This window comes from Grus americana, chromosome 20 (assembly GCF_028858705.1).
Source record: "Grus americana isolate bGruAme1 chromosome 20, bGruAme1.mat, whole genome shotgun sequence".
Taxonomy (NCBI): Eukaryota; Metazoa; Chordata; class Aves; order Gruiformes; family Gruidae; genus Grus; species Grus americana.
In genome coordinates, this window is record NC_072871.1 from 9,880,471 (window position 1) to 9,901,274 (window position 20,804).

General features: G+C 47.6%; 2 protein-coding genes across 3 annotated transcripts; one reads left to right on the forward strand and one right to left on the reverse strand.

The window, feature by feature from the left end:
* Positions 1–116: 116 nt before the first annotated feature.
* Positions 117–11,254, reverse strand: LOC129215532 (translation initiation factor IF-2-like). 2 transcript variants are annotated; one of them, XM_054848843.1, is made up of 7 exons: positions 10,214–11,254; positions 7,391–7,539; positions 3,678–3,737; positions 2,383–2,428; positions 1,979–2,028; positions 1,553–1,719; positions 117–1,411 (listed from the first exon to the last, which is right to left on the reverse strand). In XM_054848843.1, exons 1-6 carry the CDS (start codon positions 11,120–11,122, stop codon positions 1,554–1,556), a joined length of 1,380 nt encoding a protein of 459 aa, XP_054704818.1. In that variant the 5' UTR covers positions 11,123–11,254; the 3' UTR covers positions 117–1,411; position 1,553. The 2 variants fall into 2 exon arrangements, with proteins under 2 accessions (XP_054704818.1, XP_054704819.1); XM_054848844.1 differs by lacking the exon at positions 1,553–1,719 and having other exon boundaries at positions 120–1,411; positions 10,214–11,236.
* Positions 11,255–11,607: 353 nt separating this feature from the next.
* On the forward strand, positions 11,608–19,689 carry PSMD5 (proteasome 26S subunit, non-ATPase 5). Its single transcript, XM_054849081.1, has 10 exons — positions 11,608–11,830; positions 12,028–12,172; positions 12,852–12,965; positions 13,412–13,540; positions 14,275–14,384; positions 14,809–14,951; positions 15,426–15,617; positions 16,437–16,546; positions 17,206–17,346; positions 17,850–19,689. Exons 1-10 carry the CDS (start codon positions 11,637–11,639, stop codon positions 18,105–18,107), a joined length of 1,536 nt encoding a protein of 511 aa, XP_054705056.1. The 5' UTR covers positions 11,608–11,636; the 3' UTR covers positions 18,108–19,689.
* The last annotated feature ends 1,115 nt before the right edge of the window (positions 19,690–20,804 follow it).

The following is a 20,804-nucleotide window of genomic DNA, read 5'->3' on the forward strand; positions in this document are numbered from 1 at the left end:
TGCTGCTGCTTCGTGTGCTTGGCTCTTTTTTGCCAGACAAGGTGCTGAGCTGGGATCTTGCTCCTTCAGATTTAGCACTGAATAGTTTCCTGCTCTCAGAGCTCAGACCATTTTCCCTCTTCTCTTTCCTGCGCCTGCGAGCCTTCCCCACGCTACCTCTGACGGCTGATGGGGCCACGCGAGCGTGTGAGCACAGCTCTCCGTGCCTGCAAAGCGCCTGTGCTGCTTCTCCACAAGCCCGATTGTCACAGGTGGGAGCCAGCGGAGCATCGCTCGGCATCGGGTGGGACAGAGTCGCTGCAAACCCACGACGGGCCCTTCCTCTTGCCCAGCTCACTGCGGGTGCTGAGCCCACGAACTGCGACAACACGTGAGCCTGCCCAGGTACGAAACGCTCCCGTTTATTCCCTTCCCAGTCACATAAGTAACTCGATATTGTTCCATAAGTTATATCCCATTAAACTATTAACGTGAGCGTCTTTTCACAAGGTGAAACCTGGCCCGGTTCGAAAGTCACCGTTCAGGCGTGGGTAGGGGATGCAGGGCCGGGGCAGTGCTGCCCCGCAGCCGGGCGATGCCCTGGTCCTGCTGGCACGTGCTTTCCCTGAACTGGCAACGGACATTGCCCAGCTCAGCCCGGCTCTCCCCGGCTCGGCAGGCAGGGCAGGGTCAGCGCGTGCGCTGCTTGCGGCTCCTGGTAAATGCTTGCAGCGTCTGCTCAAGTTTGCCGTTTCCTCGGATTTTGTAAGACTCAAACCAGCACCTCGCATGACGGCAGGAGAGGGCGTGAGCATCGCGGCGTGCCTGCGGGCTCCGGGCTGGGGAAGCAGGAGGCAGAGTGGGGCAGGATGCTGTGACAGCCGCTGCGGGGGAGCAGGGGGGCCAGGCAGGGTTTCGGGCCCAGGCTGCGAGGACGCACGGCACTGGAGGGGCTGCCGGGGGCTGCCAGGTCATGGCTACCAGCTGGCACTTGCTGCTGGGGGCCTGAGAGAGCCCCCAAATGCCGCAGTGTCCTGACCTGAGCATCTCTGTATTCTCATCTGCAATGCTGCAACAGCCCTTGGTGCGTGGAGCCCTGCCCCACTTTGGCCCTGCCGTCTCTGGGCTGCTCGGTGCTCTGTGGAGCACAGGATCAGGCCGAGGAGGGGATATTTGAAGTGCGAACGAAATTCCCAACCCCAAGCTTCTGTGTTACAGCAAACCCGTGAAAATACAAGCTGCCTCCCCGCGTGTGTATAACTCCTGCCTACGCAGGGAGACCAGCGCGGCTCAGCAGTCCCAAAAGGGAGGGAGGTGCTGGCTGTTCAGTTAGTCCCGTGGGACACTTTCCTCTATCCATTTGAGGTAGAGAGGGTTTCCTTGGTCAACAGGCAGGCTGATGATTTCAGGAATTTCAAAGGGATGGATGGATCTAAAGTGGAAACAGATGCAGAAGAACAGTGTCACCGACAGCCCCGCAGCAGAACAGACCCGCTCCCGCTCGCAGGCGCAGGAAGCGGAGGTCTCCGCTCCCAGCCGTGCGCACCAGCCCTGCCCCACGCTCTCCACTGACTTCAAAGCACCCGCATCTTCTTTTTGCCATGTGAGAATTTTGCTTTGAGTTTAGGGTTTACCACAGCCAGCAGCTGACTGCCAGGGGCCCTGGCCCAAAGCTGGCTGTGCTCACCACTCTGCTTGGGAAACGCAGGAAATCGTGCCCCGAGGCGGCCAGGGAACAACCTGCGTTAGGAGAAGGAGAATCCCTCCTTGTACCCGGTACGGAGGGGCTGGTTGAAGCCCAACAGCTGATATTTCCGCCAACCTTTTCTTTTCTGCTGATGCCATCTCTGAGTTTTGCTGGCTCACAAGGTACACCAGGAGCGCTTAACCCCCCCCGGGCTGGAGGGGGCTCAAGGAACCTGACTCCTAAAGCCTGAGCAGGAGACGGCAGCCTACCTTGGATTGGAAACCCGGTCCTCCCACAGAGCCAGAGCCTCACCTGACGTAGTCGGACAATTCGCCTATTTTGGATGTCCTTGTTTTCACTAACTGTGGGGAGTAAAAAACACAAAACAAAACAAAAACCAAGGGAGAAGTAAAAGGGATGGAGAAATCCTGTACGTGCAGTTCCACTGCGCCCATCCAGCGTGGCCGGTGGTGCAACAGGAGCCTTCCTGGGCTCTTCCCCCATGCGATGTCCACTGTGGTGGCAGGACGAGGGGCTGAGCCAGGCCACCACCCCCAGCCGCCACTGCCATGCCCACAGGCAGGTGCTCGTGGTCCCTGGGTACTGTCCCAAATCTCGGGCAGGTTGGTGCCACCCTCCCCAAACCACCCTGCAGTCCCTTTTGGCTGGGGCTTCCTGGGATGGGGATTTTCATGATGTGGGGAATTGTCACTTACCAGCAGTATTTCAGTGGATTCTTCCAGTTCCCCCTTCCAGAAATACCTAGATTTAAAAGAAAAGAAGCATCAGCAAATACAGCTCTGGGTGCAGCCATGCCGATTCCCCTGGGGGGGGTTAGTTTCCCTGCTCGGTGCTTTCTGCACGTGGCCGTTCCTTTACAAAGTGGCGCTGAAGACACATCGCTGGCCTCAAAAGTCTGCTGTGCACGTGATGGAGCACCCTGGATTTACAGACCAGAGCCTCCTTGGCTGTGCCAGCCTCGAGAGAGATGCCCAGGGGGAACGGCAGGGCAAAGGAGCTGGGACTGGGGTGGCCGTGGGGGGCCATGTGGTGGTGGTCCTGCTCCAAGCAGCGGCCAGGGACTGGTGCCTGCAGGGATGCAACTGGGACGCTGAGCGCGGCAGCATCTCGCTTTTTTCCTCTCTCTCCCTGCAGGAGAGGAGATGTACTTCTCGTGAGTCAGATATGACCTTTCAAAACATTTATGTTGACAGAAGGCCATCGTGATTTCATCTGCGTGCTGGGTTCCTGCGCGAGGAGGCATTCGGAGGCGTCGCGGTGTCTCCAGCGTGGGGCATGGAGGAGAAACCAGCTGGTGCAGGCAGGGCTGTGCATGAGCAACTCGGCTCTGGCCGCTGTGGCTCGCAGGGAACCAAGCGCGAGGGGAAGAAGGGTGTTACTGCGATTACAGCGTGCGCCGTAGCTCAGCAGCCTCAGCTGGGCTATGGGGGTGCACTGTGAGGAGCCCCTCCTGCGGGGAGGCTGCGATGGGGGGCCAGGCCAGGGTGCCTCTGCGAGCAAATGGCTGTTTTGGGGCTTTGCTCTTTAACCCCTCTAAAAGATGCAATCCCTTTGCGTGGGTGGCTGAGGACACCCGCAGAGCACAGCTGGTCATATTTCAAGGTCAAAGATACTGTTCTTCCTTCCCGAAAGTGCTCCTTAATAATGTAAAGGCTCTTTCTGGTCCCTATCTTTGCTTCTTTTAGATCCTCTAAAAACCAGTGCGATGTCCTCAGGACCATAAATCACCTTGCTTTTTGCTAGATCTCCATGTAGCTAAGTAACCAACAGATAAATGGTCCCCACTGGCAGACGGAACATCTGCGCTCCTTAATAAGCTTAGCGCACTTTGCACGGCTGAGGATCGTCTCTACCATCTGCAACAACAAACAAACCCAGCAGCCTTCTGAAAACTGTCCCCTCTCCCCGGGGCCGTGGGGTGTCCGTCTCCTCCTTCCCCCCGGGAGCCTGGGTTCGCCTCCTCCGTTGGGGAATATTCAGCCCAACTTACAAGGCCGAGCTCTTCGGCAGGATGTTCACGTATGCAGCCAGCTTCTTATCCATGATGGCCCTGGGTGAGACAGGAGGGGGAGTTAGCGCCTGTCCCCGGCTCGCTGCGTCTCAGCGCTTGCCCCCAGCCACGGGGACATTCCCTCGTGCTGCCCCTGACCACCAGCTTTGACATTGGAGATGGGGGAGTTGGGGTTAAGGCAAAGGTGGGCAAAGGTGACCTCGAGCTGCTCCAGGCCAGCTCCTCCTGGCACGGCTCTCGGACTGTCCCCACAACCAGGAAGGCTTGGTGTTGCTCCTGGCCCGGAGCAGCACGTGAGACCCGTGCCTCGCACGGTGCAAGGACCCTGCCCAGCGTCACCCTGTGCCCGTCCTGCCGTGGGGACACCAGGGCAGCGGCTGAGCCCCAGGGCTGTGAGAACCGGGGCCGGGGCGGGCGCCGAGGGGTTTGTCTCCCAGTCGTGTATTTATGCTGTCAAACTGTGCCTCTTCCTCGCACAGCAGACGAAATGTGGATCTTGTTAAATTAAAAACATCAAGGTTTTTCTACCCAAAACGTCCTAGAAATCTGAAGCCCAAATAAATTCCTTCCCTCCGGCTGCCTCCTTTAGTTGTGGGCTGATTTGTTATTGCAGAGCTGCTTGGGTCTGCCAGCAGAAGTGATATTTAAGTGATTAAAGAGTACTGAAACAATCTCAGGGTGGATTTTTAGAAGAACTAGGTCAAATGTTGTGTTTTCTGACCACAGCAATGTCTGGGCTGTTCTCACAGAGATGGCAGCCCCGTCCCTCTTGCAGGCAGCTCCGTTAAAGGCGCTGCACTAGTGACCTCACCTTCGGTTTTCTGTAGCCCTGGCGTCACCAGGCACCACTTTATACCGAGTGCTTTGACAATGCAAACATATAACTTCTAGATGACCCTGAACTGCAGAAAAGGCAGGAGGTATTAGATACTGGAAGGCTCAATTCCACAACCTGCAAGAATTAACCCTTAGTGAGCTAAAGAATGAAAACCATTCCAATTAACTACTGCTCCAATTCAAAATACTCTCCAGAATGCTTTTGCCTCAGAACAAGTTAAAAATTTATTATCTTTACATCCAGGGTATGATACAGCCTGGAGGTGACTACGAAACAAACTACAAGAAACTCTTAGCTTTCAAAAAGATAACATTATGAAGTGTAAAAACACGACAGACGTGGTCGCTGGCTATCGTGCCCCCGAAGACGAGCAGAAGGAGCACAAGAGGTGCCTCCCCCCCGGCTGTCACCTGAAGATACCCCAGCCAAGGCGCTAACGTGCAACTGCATGGTGCCTTGCAACATGGCCTCTGACCCGTGCGGGAACCTGGGCTCTCGTTTGAACGTGCGTAAGCTCCTTTGCACTTCTTCAGCAGCAGCAGCCCTGCTTTCTGGGTCCGTTTGTAGAAGTTTATACCTTGCAACTGTGAGCACAAAGCAAAGGTGCCCTCGTGGGGCTGCACAGGCTGCTGCAGCGCAGGGAGGAATCGGGAGCAGCCCGGGCGCTGGGAGGAAAGCCGCCCTTCCCAAGGATCCTACAACATCTTGCCACTCCAGCGGCGCACTGGAGAACCAGTGCCTGGACCCAGCTAACTCGTGGGATGGGGTTTAATGTTTAAGCACAGCAAGGCAACGGAGACGGACGTCTCTCTGCCGATGGCTCAGAGGCACCGTGGCCTGAGAGGACAGCCATCTGCGGAGGCTCTGGGTTGTTTGTTCTCACCATGTGTAGCCAGTTCGAGGCATTTAATGCTTGTAGAGCATCTTGAGTTAATCTGTAGACCAACAAACTGCAGCAGCCTGAGCGGAGATATCCCCGCTGCGTTTGTCATGTCAAACACATGGCACAAATCATTTTATTTTTGCTGCCTGCAACTTCCAAGTCACTTTAGCGCAGGAACCTTTTGATTTGGGTTAGTACCTTCTAATTTCTTCTGCTTTGCCCCAATAAACTCTGATCCTAACTGAGATCCTGAACTTTGTTCTAGCGAGCTGAGCGGAAACAAGTGGCCACCATGGGAACGGGAAACGGTATAAGAAGCTGAACGTGATCTGTGGAAAACATCTGCATAATACATGATATCTTTGGATTGGGTACTTAATGTGTGCTGCTTTGTCCCTGCCTCACAATAGGCTCTGAATTGAGGCAGATGAAATATTAATAAGCAGAAAAGCAAAGAATATGATACGCACAAATCTAAGGCAGAACCGGAGGCTGCCAGGCTGTTCGGGTGTGAGCTGTGTGAGGTGCAGCGGCCACGCCATCCAGCCCAAAGGGGTCAACTCGCAGCAGGCACCGGGGAGAGACCAGATCTCCTGCGTGGCCTCGGGGGTTTGTTCTGAGGGTTTTAAGTTAATAGTAATCCAGATAAACCGGGTTAGAACTGACGCCACGAACAAGCCAGATGCTGAATTCTACCTGTGGCTAATCTGCTTTCACAGAACTCCTCTTCCTTAAAAAGAGTAGGAGATTTCCTTGCAGTTCGATCCATCAAAGTGAGTGCTCCACCGAGCAATGTAAAGGAAGAAGCAGCACAGCAGGACAGGAAAAAGGCGTGTAGGAAAATGAGTGTAGAAGCCCTGTGTCATCCTCTACAACCACGGCTCATTCCCCCAAATTCCAGAACAAAGGAATAATTACTCCACCACTAAAAACGCAACCAAAGTACATATATCTCAGCAATGGGGAGTGATTTATTTCCTCTCCCTTCCCTGCAAGATAAGGAGCAGAGTGGGAAACATTTCCAAAGCTGTTAAGATGAAGCATTTTCAGGAGCTGAGGGCTCTTTTCACCAGCCAGGTACAGTTACTCCTTTTTTCAGAAGACATCAGGCAATACAGATATTATTCTACTTGGACTTCTTAAAACAGTTGCAGTATTTAAGGTGACACAAAATCCCTTTCAGTAGCCTGTCAGTTCCTGACCAACTGTTTGGGAGCACTTTACAGAAGCCAGAGTTTTTGGCAAACAGCAGGGAAAACAGCGCAAGAGGTGTTGCAGGAAACTTAATGGTCCATCATAAACATTTCCCCAGTCAACACGGTTTCAGTACTTTGAACAAACCATCTATTGAGTCTGGGACTGAGGATATGTGAAAAAAAAAACCCCAACCTCTGCATGCAAAATATCATGCAAAGTATCTCATACATTAAAAGAGAGGGGAAAAAATCAAGGTAAAGAGAGGGCGGGCTTCCAGGTGGTACCTCACAAGTGCCTGTTCTGTGTTTGCTGTGGACCACTCTCATCTTTTATTTATTTTCATGGCAGTGTACTGTGCTTTGTCCCTCTCCATAAACACCTCTCCTGGAATTTGTTATCTGTGTTGTTCTAGAGAAGAAGAAAGACTGTGGCAGATCAGAGAACATGGGGCTGGGGCTTAACCCATCTGAGGACCTGGAGATTTAGGGCCATGGCTTTCAAATGGGTCTTGACAATGAATGGCAGCGGAATAAACTGAGAATTGGCTCAAAACTTACTGTGGCATTGACTTCAGAGGCTTTCTTTTAGAAAGCACAGCTCTTGGTAAGTGGGTATGTGGTACAGGGAGAGTGTGAGAGAAAAGGAGCAGCATTCGGATAGAAGCGCAAGGTACAGAGCAGTACAGCTCCTCTCGAGGGACCAGGAAAGCCTTTCTTCCACAAGAAGAAGCTTTCGAACAATTCAAGCAGACAAGCAGGGGAAGCGTGTCTGTACCTTGCAATATCCTTGGCAATCTGCTCGTTGAGGCAGTTGATGAAGGCAATGGAGTGGGTCCCAGAGATGTAGCTGCCGGTGACGGCAGAGTGCAGCTGAAGGGCGAGACTCCTCAGCACCGGGTACATCAGCAAAGACAGAGTCACCACCTAAAATGCAAAATATATGTGTGAGTGATGTCAGGTGAAATACTGCCTTTTGTAAAACTAAGCACTGACATTACCTGTGGCTCAGGAGAAGTCTCCAGTCTTCTTTCTTTCAAGATTACTGTTAGTTGTAATTTAAGTGAAAACCCGTTCATAGGGAGATTCATTTCCCTCCAAAGGGGCCAATCTAGTACCGTGCTGAGTGCTGGGGCAGGAAGGGTCAGATCTGGAGGCTGTACCTGCCCAGAGGTGCCCAGACCTGTGCTGCAGCAGGGCACACCCCAGACCCACAGGGGTTACAGACCCCACTGCACGGCCTCAGCAGCCAGGACTGGTTTTCTGAAGAAGAATAAGGAGGTAAGTCACCGACTGTCTCTAGTAAAATAAGTTTCTGTTGCAAAAAGGGGCAAGAGGGGAACCACCAGGCATGGCTCCCACATGAAGCACATCTTCTTTCCTCTGAGGACACATCCTGCAGCCGTCCTTTGGCTGTGTGCCCAGGCTGAGGCATGTCCACCTCTCTGGGAAATGGTGGGGATGGGACCCACTGCTCCCCGGGGATGCGGGAAGGAGAGCGGTATGTCAGGCAGGGGTAGGGATCCGGACGTGGGAAACAGATTTGGGCTGGAGCCTGATGCGGGACCGGAGCCACGGAAAGCCTGGGATAACACAGTCTGTGCTGGGACCCAGAGAGCTTTCCTCCTTTCCTCCTGCCCCGCCAGCCCGGGACGATGACTCTCTTCTACCGAGAGATGCCGTGCAGCCCAGCCAGGCTATGACACAGACTCGCACAGCAGGCAAGGGAGGATAAGACTTAAATGCAGGGTTTAAGTTCATGTCATCTTAATCATCTGATACTGACAGGACAGTGAAATTGGCTCCTTTTGGGCGCAGAAATCCTAACGGGCACAGCCCAGGTCTGTAGGGCTGCCTCTGCCGGGTGCAGAAAACAAGAACGCTCTCTCCGTGGACTGGCAGCGCAGTGGCAACAAGTTGGTTTTGCTGTACCTTAGATGCTATTCCTGGCAAGCCCCTTAGCTGCTCTTTGTAGTCCCATGCCATAAACAGAGTCATGTAAAAATACATAATTATCTCAGCAGGGATGTTGCTGGAATAACAAGGTTAATTTGGTGTGCTGAGTAATAGCCGAAGGATGGTGCCTGTACCCGGGGCTGCAGCGCTCGCTGTCTCTGCACAGCTGCTCTTCTCTTTGTCTTTTGTCTTGTTTTTGAAATAAACAGCATCTGGACCTTATTCAACTACAGTGATTAAAAAAAAAATGCTTATAAGACTCAGAATATACTCCTTTTTTTCCCTTTATTTCCACCCTCCTTTGTCCTCTGAAAAACCTCCCATTACAGGGACAATGTCAGAGGTTTGTTTTTTTTTTAAAAAGATTGAATTTAAAAAAATCTCTTTTGTCACCACACAGACAAGAATTCCTTTCCATGTGGAAAATGACTGATATTCGTTGTCTCCTCTTTTCCAGTCCATTTGAGGAAATATTCTTTGTTATCACAAGGTTTCTCATAATAATTTTTAGAGCTTCTTTTGTGCTCTTTTTTTCCACTAAGCCATTTAACAAATATTATGCAACAAATCCCAGAAGCTACTCGGATAGTTACAAGCCAAACAGAGATATGCTGGTGTACCTGTTTTTCCAGATTAGAAGGTAATCATGCTCCCTGCTCAGGGAAAAAAAAAAAATAAATCCAACCTGTTCAGCATGGCAATCATTAATCTTCTTGGAGATGTATGTGCATGTGATGAGGAAAGCCCCACAAATATTTGTGATTAAATAGTAGTACAAGAGGGATCACTCTTGGGTTTTTGGGTGTTTTTCATCTTTTTTTTTTTTTTTTCCAAAGAGAAGGATAAAAGCTCTCCCCACCCCCTTTTTTTCCTTTTTTTCCAAATAATGGTATTTGCCAAGGGATGGTGCAAAAGCGAATGAGTGAAACTTTAGGATTCCTACCCGATAAACTGAATAAACTCATGACTGCCAAAATGTTACAGTGCACAAAATTGAAAAAACCTGCTGTGAGATTGTAAGTATTTCACTGAAAAGCACTGACCAGCAAAATGATAGTTGAGTTTAGAGAGACTAAGATTTCTGCAAGATCTGTCTTGGCTTCGATGAACTAAAACCAGCTTTAGGCTTTAAAATTACCATGTTAGGAATTTTTGCCTACTTTTGATGAGGTTCCGTCAATAACACCACAACCAAACAACTTGTGGCAATCCTGAGTAGGCTGTGAGCTTCCTTGGCACGAGTGAAAAAAACCAAACCAACCCACCTCCCGAGAAATTAGCTTTGCTGTCTGCAGCGACGGAGAATACATTCCTCCTGCATGATCGTTTTATTTTTTCTTTCTTTTTCTTTTGTCTTTTGTCTTTATTTTTGCTTTACTTTTTTTTTCTTTGTCTTTTTTCTTTTGTCTTTATTTTTGCTTTACTTTTTTCTTTTTTCTTTCTTTCTTTTTTCTTTACTTTTTTCTTTTTTCTTTACTTTTTTCTTTTTTCTTTTTTTTTCTTTACTTTTTTCTTTTTTTTCCCCCTTATTTTTTTCTTTATTTTTTTTTTTTCGCATACCCCGCTCTCCCCAGCGCCTCACTCGCGTCCCCCCCCCACCGCACGCCCGGAGCCGGCCCTGGCAGCGCGCAGGGTGCCCACTTACCAGCAGCAAGGTGCCGCGGCCGGGCCGGGGGCAGCCCTGGGCAGCGGGCAGCAGCGGGCAGCGCTGGCTCAGCCACTCCATCTCCCCGGGGCCGGGCGAGAGGCCGCGTCCCCTCCGTCCCTCCACCTGCTCTGCCCCGAGCCGGGCAGCCTGCCCGCAGGGAGCGCTAACTCCTCCTCCTCTTCCTCCCCGGCTGCCTGCGGGCCGGTACCCGCCTGCCCGCCCCAGCCCAGGGGCCAGCACGCCTCGGCCTCCCCAGGGACCCTTCCCTGCCGCCCGAGCAGCCGTCCGGCCCCTCTGCCCGGGCAGCTGCGTGCTCAGCCGCAGGGCTGGGGCGGGCGCCCCCAGAAGCGGGGCCGAAGGCGCAGCGGGACAAACGGGTCCCCCGGTGCTGTCGGGGCTGCCGGAGCTCCCGCGCCCACGTCTGCTGGAGAAACCTCTCCCTCCAGGGTCAGCGCCGGGGTGCACCGGGCTCCCCCCCAGCGCCGCCTCGGTGCTCGGAGCCGCTGGCTGGTGCCCCTCGGCTCGCGTGGTTTTCCCACGTTGGGGCTCCGTGCTCTTTGACACACGCTCCCGGGAAGCTCCCGAGCCCCCGTTGTGGCGGCTGGGCCTAAAACGCTCCTGCAAGCACCGCAGAGCCGAGGAGCGGAGCGCTCCGTTCTGCCTCACGCCACGACTTGATGACGTTACTGCCCGTTCTGGTGAGCTGTTAGGAAAACACAGCGTCAGCGCCCGGAGCCCGGCACCGCTGCTGCGGCAGCCCCGGCCCGGGCCGAGGCCTCGGGGAGGTGTGAAACACCCCCAGGCCCTGCACAACGCTGACGGCCACGTATTTGCTACGCTCCGGTGTCCCCGCTGTGGTCCGTGGCCTGGAAGCCTGACGTTTGCCTCTGCTGGTGGGAAGCTCATCCGCTGTCGGCTTGCAGCGCGTCCCACCGTGAAGCGGCCGAGCGGTCCCCACCGCCCTGAGCAGGGATCAGCACGGGGAGGGGCGGGGGGGGGGTTGGGGGGCAGCGGGACCCGGCCCGGGGCGCTGCTCTGCCGTGTCCCCGTCACACACCCCCCGTCACACACCTGGCCCTGGAAGGGGCTGCTCTCGGGACCCCGGGCGGGCTCAGGGTGCTCGCGGGACGGGGCGGGAGCAGTTCTCATTCCCGCCCTTCCCCCCCCCCAACACAATTTTCCGCCGTTTCCCCCGAACCGGGCAGCGCCACGCGCCCCCCGCCCCTCAGCCGGGGCCACGCCCCTGCACCGGCCCCACCCCGCTCTAGCACCGCCCCTCGCGCGCCTGTCCAATCAGAGCGCGAAGAGGGAGGAACCAAGAGGGGGCGTGGCGCATCCACCATTTTGTTTACGGCGTGGCGGACGCGAAAGGGGCCCCTGGCGACGGCGCGGCGGTTGCTAGGGGCGGCGGGCTCTCGCGATGCTTCCCGGCAGCGCCAAGATGGCGGAGGCGGTGGTGGAGCTGCTGGAGCGGGCGGCTCGGCGGGAGCTGCCGCTGGAGGAACTGCGGGCCCTGCGGCTCGCCGTGCAGGCCGTGCCGCCCGCAGCCCTCCGCGCCCGCCTCAGCGACGACCACCTGGGAGCGCTTTTCGCCCTCCTCAGCGTCAATGACCGGTGAGCGGCGGCCCCGCGGACCTCGCTCGGCCCAGCCGCCTCCCCTCTCCCTTTCCCCCGGAGCACTGTGGCTCCTGCTGCTACCTCGTCTCCTTCCCTGCCCTCCTTCAGGGCTGGAGCTGGCACAGCTGAGGATCTGGGGGCACCGGGCGGTGGCCCCCTCCTGAAAGGTTTGGTTTTGTCTCTGTCCTGCCCAGGGAGCAGGTGTCTGCGTGTGTTTCCATCCTGGAGAGGCTCCTGCAGGCCCTGGACCCGCTCTACGTGATCCAGAACCTCAGAGCAGAACTTCAGAAAGGGCTTTTCCACCCTGACGACTCCGTGAAAATCCTCACCATATCTCAGGTACTGGGTTTTCCTCCAGGAGGAGGGGACAGAGTTCTGTCTTGAGCCAGGCGGGGTTAGTTTTAATCTCTTACTGTTGTTTCATGTCCTAATTTGTGACAAAAGTACTACAAGTGTTATCTACAGGAGTTGTGCTCTTACACTCTCATGCAGTTTTGGATAAATACTATGCAATGCGTTGGTATATAATGCTTTATGATGTGTCTGTTAATCATAATGTATAAAACTGTGCCTTGACAGAAGTAACTTGAAAATCTTCTATTTATTGTGGACTGTTACATGTTCGGGATAAAGCTTTCTAAGCAAGGACTGACAGCAGGTACCATAAGAATTAAGAGCAGCAGCACTTTGATATTCAGGATACTTTGAACAATATTATAGAAACACTGAAGAGAAATAGGCTGTAGTAATTTGACACGTGTTGCATTAATTTTAAAGAACAGAATTGTGGAACAGTGTAGTTCAGAATGGATTTCTGGAGGTTTCAGGTCCAGCCCCCAGCTAAAAGCAGGGCCAACTTGCAGCAGGCTGCTCAGGGTATTGACCAATTGAGTTTGGAGTATCTCCAGAAATGGTGGTTCTGTCAGTCTCGGTAGCTGTTCAAGTACTTTAATGTCCTTAATAGTGTAAAAAGTTTGTTTTAATGTTATATTCTATAATTATTTAATCATGTCTTTAGGTTGGGAGGATTGTTGAAAATTCAGATGCTATTACAGAAATTCTCAACAGTCCTGAACTATTACGGCAAATAATAAATTGCATTGGCGGAGAGAAAATAGCAGTGGCTAAAGAGGTAAGCATTGCTTTCCTTTTTTCTTCCTCTACAAACTGATGTAGACGCTGCACAGAACACCCTTTCTGCTGTGTCTGAGAGGACAGCCTCTCCTCTTTGAAGAAAAGAGACCTTATGTTGCTTGAAAGGTGTTATAAGCATGTAGGTGTCCCAAGCCCAGAAGTTACTTAGATGTGATAGAAAATTTACCTAGAACTGTTATCTTTTGGTAGCTGTTAATGCTAAAGTGAACTCATAAATCTGAATTTAATGCTAGGGTCACAGTAACCATAACTAGCTCTTGTGAATGACATGGTAATTCTCATTGAAAAGTGGACCACAATTAAAATTTTAGATGTGTAACATGATTTAATATGTTAGTAAAGAACAGCAAAGCCAAGTCAGATCATCATGGATTTTCTTTTCTTTGTGCCTTTTTTATAATAAGTTGTTGTTTTTGTTTCCAGGCCATCAAATCTCTTGCAAGAATAGCACAAACACAAGATGGTTTAGAGGCTTTATTTGTGAGCAATTTGTTGAGTGACTTGAAAAATGTCATGGCAACAAATGATGTTGTTCGATACAGAGTATATGAGGTAGGAATGTGATCAATGTTAGCATTTGAGTGACATGATACTGCAGTTCTCTGGGACTATAGTTCTCAATTACCATCTGGATTTTATTGAATTCCTCCTATTCATCACTGCTTTACAAACTTTTCTTCCTGTCTACATTTTGTCAAGGCTACAGCAGTGTTGGTCCTCACATAATGTCATAACTTCTTTTTCTCAGTTTACGGTAAAAAAGCGTGAAGTATTGTTTACATCTTTTATTTTCTAACTTGTGGTGCTTAGGGCATTGGAAGGGCTACACAGAGTTTCTAAAGATACAATAAAATGTTTGTTTCTCTGAAAGTAAAATAGCTGCTGTAGCCTCTTAACCTTTGGATGTGAAGTGCTATTAACATGTCTGGAGTGAGGAGAAACTGAGAGAGAAGTGCCAAGTGTGTCACTTTAGATATGTATGGCAAAGGAGAAATAATGCAATTTAGCCATTCTAGAGCTTAATGGGGATAGCAGTGATGATCCTCTGAAGAAAAGATGACTGTGAATAGAAATCAAGTGCATGTGCTGTAAACTTGAAACTCCTTATGAACCTGTTTCAGGCAAACGTTTAGATTAATTATGAAAACGTAATGAAATTTTGTATTTTATACATCTATATATAGGGTTAGTCATCATTACAAGATGTATTTGGCCATTTCTGTGATTTGTTAACATTATAATGTTTTTATAAACAATCCTTTTTTTCCTCCTGTGCTTTTATTTAGTTAATTGTTGAGATTTCTTCGGTGTCAGCAGATTCATTAAATTACTGTGCAAACAGTGGATTAATATCAGAGTTAATTGGAGAGCTGACTGGAGATGATGTGCTGGTCAGGTATGTTTGTAGTGATTTTGCCAATAAGATTGTCCTCCATTGTTAAAACTGATGTTAAGTCTTAAAATAGCCCTCTTTAAGCACATTTGTGTGTCTTTATCCTGAAGCCCTTTTCAGGAAAACACCTTATCTACTTCTTAAACAGCCTTGAATGTAAAATACTGTATACTTAAATTTGTGAACCAAGATGAAGTTTCCTCAGTATGCTGTGATAATTATAGTGCTGGGCTGCAATGTAAATATTTTAGAACTCTTTCCAGCTATATACCTAAAGTAAGATAGCCCAGCTTGGAGGGGTGTTGAACAGTTGGGTTAGTTTGGTTTTTTGTTTGTTTGGTTTTTGTTTAAGGGTAGAAAAATATCTTTTTTTCTGTATCACTGAGTGCTTCTGAAATAGGCCAAAATAACTGTTTGTCTGTTACAGAGCTACGTGTATAGAGATGGTGACCTCACTGGCCCATACTCCACATGGGCGTCAGTATCTTGCTCAACAAGGAATTATCGATAAAATTTCAAACATCATCGTTGGTGCAGAGTCTGATCCTTTCTCAGGCTTCTATTTACCAGGTTACATCACACGTTTCTTGTTTCCAGTGTTTACTGCTTGCTTTTATTAACGAGTTAAACAGAGGCTAAATAGTCCTCTCAAGTTTGAAAGCTCATGTGAATTTTTGAATATTAGTATGTGTATGTTGGATGTACACAAAAAATGCTGAAGGACAGTCTAATTCATGAATAGTATTACTTGTTAATAGTGGTAGTACAGGTAAGATCTGGAGAGACTGTACTATGGGTTTGAAGTTTGTATTACTGTAGTCTTTCTTTTTTTAATGAATTCAAGACGACAGTTGTTACATCGTGAATTAGGTAGCTTCCAAAATCCTGGTTTGTTCCTAAGTTCTGTCCTTATTCTGATGTCTTTCACAAACAGTATTCAGATTTAATATGCTAGTTTAGCAGTGAAACAATCTTATGTTAATTTTGACATTGCTAAAGTTGTTGTTCCTTCACTCTGAATACTTTTTTGTCTTGTTCTCTCAGGATTTGTTAAATTTTTTGGAAATCTGGCTGTTGTAGACAGTCCACAGCAGATCTGTGAACGGTACCCTGTCTTTATGGAAAAAGTCTTTGAAATGGCAGAAAGTCATGATCCGACCATGATTGGAGTGGCTGTGGACACGCTGGGAATCTTGGGATCAAATGTGGAAGGCAAACAGGTTTTACAGAAAACTAGTTAGTATTGGTTTTTTTCTTTAAGAAAACTTTCTCAGTATATGATAATATACAAGAGTGAATTGGTTTGGTGTAATAGAAAAAGGAATTGAAACATGTATTTATTTATCTAATAATCAAGGGTGTCTGAATAGCTGTGCTGTAGCAGATAAGGTGTTTAACTGCCTTGTCAGGCATGGCAGTGTGAAATGCCGGCAGCTAGAATTCTGGTTTCACAAGCATGGCTCGAATTATTCTTTTCTAGTGAGCTGTACCATATGAATGGTCAGTAGTTGTGTTATTTTACATTCCTCCTGTTTCTACTGATGTCATGACCTTCTCACCAGGATTAGAAAAATATGAGCTATCATGTAATGATGCTTTCTGTAAAGACTGCTTTGTTTCTCTTGATATAAAACTATTCAGAGGATTCAAAGTAGGTGCTACACTTGCTGCTGGTAGTCTGTTTTTTAAGTGAAAAATTGGTATTAGAAGCTATTGGAGCATTGTAGAATGGGATCGAAGATTTCTAATTAAAAGTGTGCTAGGGTCCACACTTCCCAAGGTAACTCCGTTATCTGTGACGCTACTTCCTTTTTGGAAATGTTCAGATAGTCTGGAAAATTAACATAAAAGCTTTGGATTTGTCTCTTAGATCCATATGAAGCAAAGAGACTTGTACACTGCTTTTATTATAGTAGATCAAGAAGTTGTCTTTCTCAGGTTTAACATACAATACTTTCTACCAGTTAATGTAGTATAATGTGACTGGCAGGTAACTGTTTTCCTGTAGAGGTCTGTCTGAATTTAGTTAAAAGCACTTTGTTTTTATTTTCAAAGGAAGTAGATTTCAAAATCTGTTAAACAGAATAGGACACCAGGCAAAGAATGCCCCCACAGAGTTACGGCTTCGATGCTTGGATGCGATTTCATCTCTTCTTTACTTGCCTGTAAGTTTGTGTGTGTTTTGTTGTGTGGTTTTATTTTTTTTAAAGCTACAAGAATGATATTATTATGTATCTGACTAATTGTGTGAAGACCTTTTGCAGCATCTAGCTTAGGTAGAAGTGGTAGCTTTCTAGTATTCTGAGTCATTAACTTTACTGTTTTGAAGTTCCCTGATTTATTTGTTTGCTTAAAGTTTGAGTTTGTTTGTAAGAAGCCAGGTGTTCTGAAATCTCTTTATAAAACAAAGACAAGGCATCATTGGCAAGGGAATGAGAGTAAACAGTTTAATATTCTTGTGCTTTAAAGGGATAGTGGCAAACTGCTCCAATCCCTATGCATGTTCAGTGATCTGGTTTTAATAGTGCATCTCAGAATGAGTGAGGAAGCCATTTTCATTTGTCTTGCAGGACTGCACTCCAGCACAGCACTATCTTGTCTATCAAAATCAATTTATTTAAATCTGTCCTCCAAACTAAATGAAATGTAGAAGGCCATTTCTTCATTCATGAAAATAAGTTTAAATTGTCAACTAGATTAGTTTAATCTGCTAGCAGTTTGTTTTAAATAACTTCCTTAACTATTGAACATGTACTCAAAACTTGAAAGCTTTTCATAATCCTAATCAAACTCTAATTTCTGTACATTTTGGTGACGTGTATAGCCAGAGCAGCAGACAGAAGACCTTTTAAGAATGACTGAATCATGGTTCACATCCTTGTCCAGCCAGCCGTTGGAACTCTTCAGGAGCATCAGTACTCAGCCGTTCCCTGATCTCCACTGTGGGGCTTTACGAGTATTTACTGTAAGTGCATTTGATCTTAAAGATCACATAGTGAATTGTATTGCTGTTTGGTCTCAGTTGGTTTTTGTAAAGTGAATGCCACAAACTTGTTGAAGCCCTGAAGTGGTCAGAAATAAGGCCTTTTTCATTGTCCCCCCCTTTAATTCCCCATTTAAATAATGCAGCAGACATGTCACATCTGCTTATTTTGTACTTATTTTCTTATAAATTGGAGAGGGAAAAAAAAGCAACAGCTATGCTCTAGCATGGTGCTTCGATATCAGAGGCACTGCTGTGATAATTCACTTAAAGTTTTAAGGATAAGCACTGAGCTGTACTTGTTTTCCAGTGTTAAACCCTGCCGCTTGATCTGAGCGGTGATTGTGCAACTACTGTGTAGAATGAATATCCCATTTCATTTTTTCTGTTCCTTGACTATTTGTGTAACAGCCTACTTGTGTAAATGTTTTTTTGGCTTTTAAAATGAGGTGTTTCCCCCTCCCCTCTTTTGTCTTCGTGTTTAGGCTATTGCAAATCAACCATGGGCCCAGAAGTTGATGCTCGACACTCCAGGGTTTGTGGAGTACATTGTAGACAGATCTGTGGAACCTGACAAAGCTTCGAAGGATGCCAAATATGAATTGGTTAAGGCCCTTGCAAACTCTAAAACAATTGCGGAAATCTTTGGAAATCAGTATTACTTGAGGCTTAGGGCTTACTTGCGTGAAGGCCCTTATTATGTTAAGGCCGTTTCTACTACAGCTGTGGAAGGAGCAGAGTAATGTCACTGATGTCCTGGTTCCCCTTCCTGCAAACCATGTTACCAAAATAGGTGTTAAGATATAAGGTGTAAGGACTCCCCACCCTGGAGTTTCTTTAGATTGTCTCTTTAAAGGAATGCGAAGCACTTTGACTCTATTTGAAATGAGTCATGAGAGCAAATCAAAACCTCTAAGGGCACAGCATAATTTCCCATAGAATGTAATGGCAGAAGTTCTCTGTGTACTGTTGTGAGACAAGTAACCAAGGTAAGCACTCTACTGCTGACTGCTGTGTTTTATTTTACAGAAATTATCAGTGTTTAGTTAAACTGTTCTTGGGTTTGGAGTTCCTATCGTGTCTTCTCAGTAGATCACAGTTCAATTAAAAAAAACAAACGCCAAAACACCTCGAGGTTTGTAACCTCAGATGCTGCCATAGTTTCTCTCTCTTTTTAAAATTTTTTTATATCTGCCAAAGTTGGCACTTGCATGGAACATACTCTTTTAGCCAGTCATATTCTGTCAGAAACCCTGTTGGTAAGAATAAGCTAGTAATGTTCTGTCCACACGAGGGAGTACGAACTGGATTCTCTGCTGTTTTCAACTTGCTGGATGTAAGTCTTGCTTGAATAAATAATCCTAAATATTGTTTACATTTTATGCTGAGGATGAAAAAAAGCTTTTAGCCCTTTAAAAAAAAAAAAATGCACGCTCTAGTGTATGAAACCAAATTGGGAGCTTTGTCTCCCTTGTTGACTGCGACTTTGTATGGCAGCTCAGTTTACTTGCTCAAAAGGAGCATGAGCTATAGCACTACAAGTCTACTTCAGAACCAAATCTTAAATTGTTTACACTATTTTTTAACAGAGATAAATTTTTTAATTTTAAGTGTTATTTAAAAAAAGTATGACTTCAGTTGCCTGAGTTAGAAGCAAATGGGTAAGAACATAAAGCTTTCATGTTCATGCCTTTAGGCATAAACTGAATTAGGAGTATGGAAAGGTAGTATCTTACAAAGTTGCACATCTTCCTCTGAAGATGGTCAGGTAGCTTCAGAAGAGATGCAAGACTAGCTGGACACTAGTGACGCAATGTGTCTTTGTCCATAAACAGAGACCACAATGTACTTTATACAAAAGGTTTATATTATTTTTGTTGAGGACCTAAGAAACAAATCTGAGGAATAGTTGTGGGGGAGCATAATAAAACATGGAATTACTACTTTGGGGCTTATTTTAGTAGTGTGTCAAGTCAGGTATACCTCTGTGCAAAGTACATGCCCTGTGTCCCCACTCTGCCAGGTGAAGCAGAATGATCTAGTCATGCAGGAATTTTTTTTTTTTTTTTTTTTTTGCTCGCAGTGGCTTTGAGCTGCAGCAGAGGTGATGGCATTGCCTGCCAAAAATGGCTGGCGAGGGGTCAAAGTGGGCACAGAGGGGCAGGGTAGTTGGGGAAGATCCCTTAATGTGTAAGATGCTTTCTGAACGCAGGTGATCTGCCTTGTTGCTTATGATCTAATATGTACAAAATCCGTCATCCAACTTTATGCTACTGCTACCACTTTCATCCTAGGTGTGCATAATAAACATCTGCTAGTGAGAAATGCGGTACAGTGTCTCATTTGTGAATGGAGAGAGCACAGAAGCTTCATGAATCCTGCATCCAGAAAAAACATGAAAGCACTAAAAAGGAAGTGAAAGAGAGTATAGAAGTCCTTAGTTTGCACTTGTATTGGACAGTTCAGCTTTATTTTAGGTGGCTTTGTGCACTGGTAGCTCTGTATGAGCCATATACTAAAATCTCAGTAAAAGAAATGAATATATAAACCTTTTCTGCAATTCCTGAGTCTCTTCCGTGTGTGTTTTCAGCTGTTGCTTTTGAAGGCTACTCTGTGTGCTAAGTCTTTAGCATCTGCTTTGCATGATGCATTTGCCAAATACAATATTTTAGAATACACAGAGGTGCCAAACAAGGGGATTTTTTATGTATGCACATATGCTTTATTTTGTTGAGCTTTGAGCTCAACATTCCCATTAATTGATCAGACACTCCTTATTAATCACATGTGGTTCCCTACCCATCCTGTATATTGCCATATGATTCACATGTTGCTGCTGGTGTATCTTATATACAATGGAAAAATTGAAGTGTGGTGTCTCTGTCCTCCTCCCTCTGTAAAGTAACAGGTGGAGATAATTGAGGGAAAACCAGAAATGGAGTTAGGGAGAATGAGAAGTGAGGTAACATGCTAAACTTGGTTTAAAAAAACCCCACAAAACAAACCCCCAGACCAAAGCTCATCACTTGACCCTGGTTAACAAGCAGCATAACCTGGTGCTTGGGAATTGTGGATCCTTCAGGGGACACCTCCCATGCCTTCAGTCCCAGCAGGAAGGGTAGATGGGGCCCTCAAAGCCCACGTGGTTCTGTCACGATTGCAGAACCAGTCTGTCCAGCTGCTCTTTCAGCTGCTGAAAGAACTGACATGGAAGAGTTAATCTGGAGGATGCAGGGACGAGCGGGTTTTGTGCTCTGTGGCTGGTTCCTAATTTAGGGGATTTTTACACTTTGAGGAAGGTTGGTGTTACCAGCGTGCTGGTGAATTTGTTCTGACTTCACTGCTGGTGCCGCTCTCCAGCGTAATGATACGGCGTTGAGCTGCTTGTGTTGGTGTTCTCTGATGCTGTGACTGACTAAAGTACGAGAGTCTTTAACAGC

Excerpts from the sequence above, each read along its gene's own strand:
- LOC129215532 (XM_054848843.1), bottom strand. The coding sequence starts at position 11,122 with ATGAGCTTCCCACCAGCAGAGGCAAACGTCAGGCTTCCAGGCCACGGA. Across the intron at positions 2,429-3,677 it reads CTGCCGAAGAGCTCGGCCTT|GTATTTCTGGAAGGGGGAAC; the intron begins GTAAGTTGGGCT and ends TTTTAAATCTAG. Across the intron at positions 2,029-2,382 it reads AATCCACTGAAATACTGCTG|TTAGTGAAAACAAGGACATC; the intron begins GTAAGTGACAAT and ends TACTCCCCACAG.
- PSMD5 (XM_054849081.1), top strand. The coding sequence starts at position 11,637 with ATGCTTCCCGGCAGCGCCAAGATGGCGGAGGCGGTGGTGGAGCTGCTG. Across the intron at positions 14,385-14,808 it reads GGAGATGATGTGCTGGTCAG|AGCTACGTGTATAGAGATGG; the intron begins GTATGTTTGTAG and ends TGTCTGTTACAG. Across the intron at positions 15,618-16,436 it reads ACAGGTTTTACAGAAAACTA|GAAGTAGATTTCAAAATCTG; the intron begins GTTAGTATTGGT and ends TTATTTTCAAAG.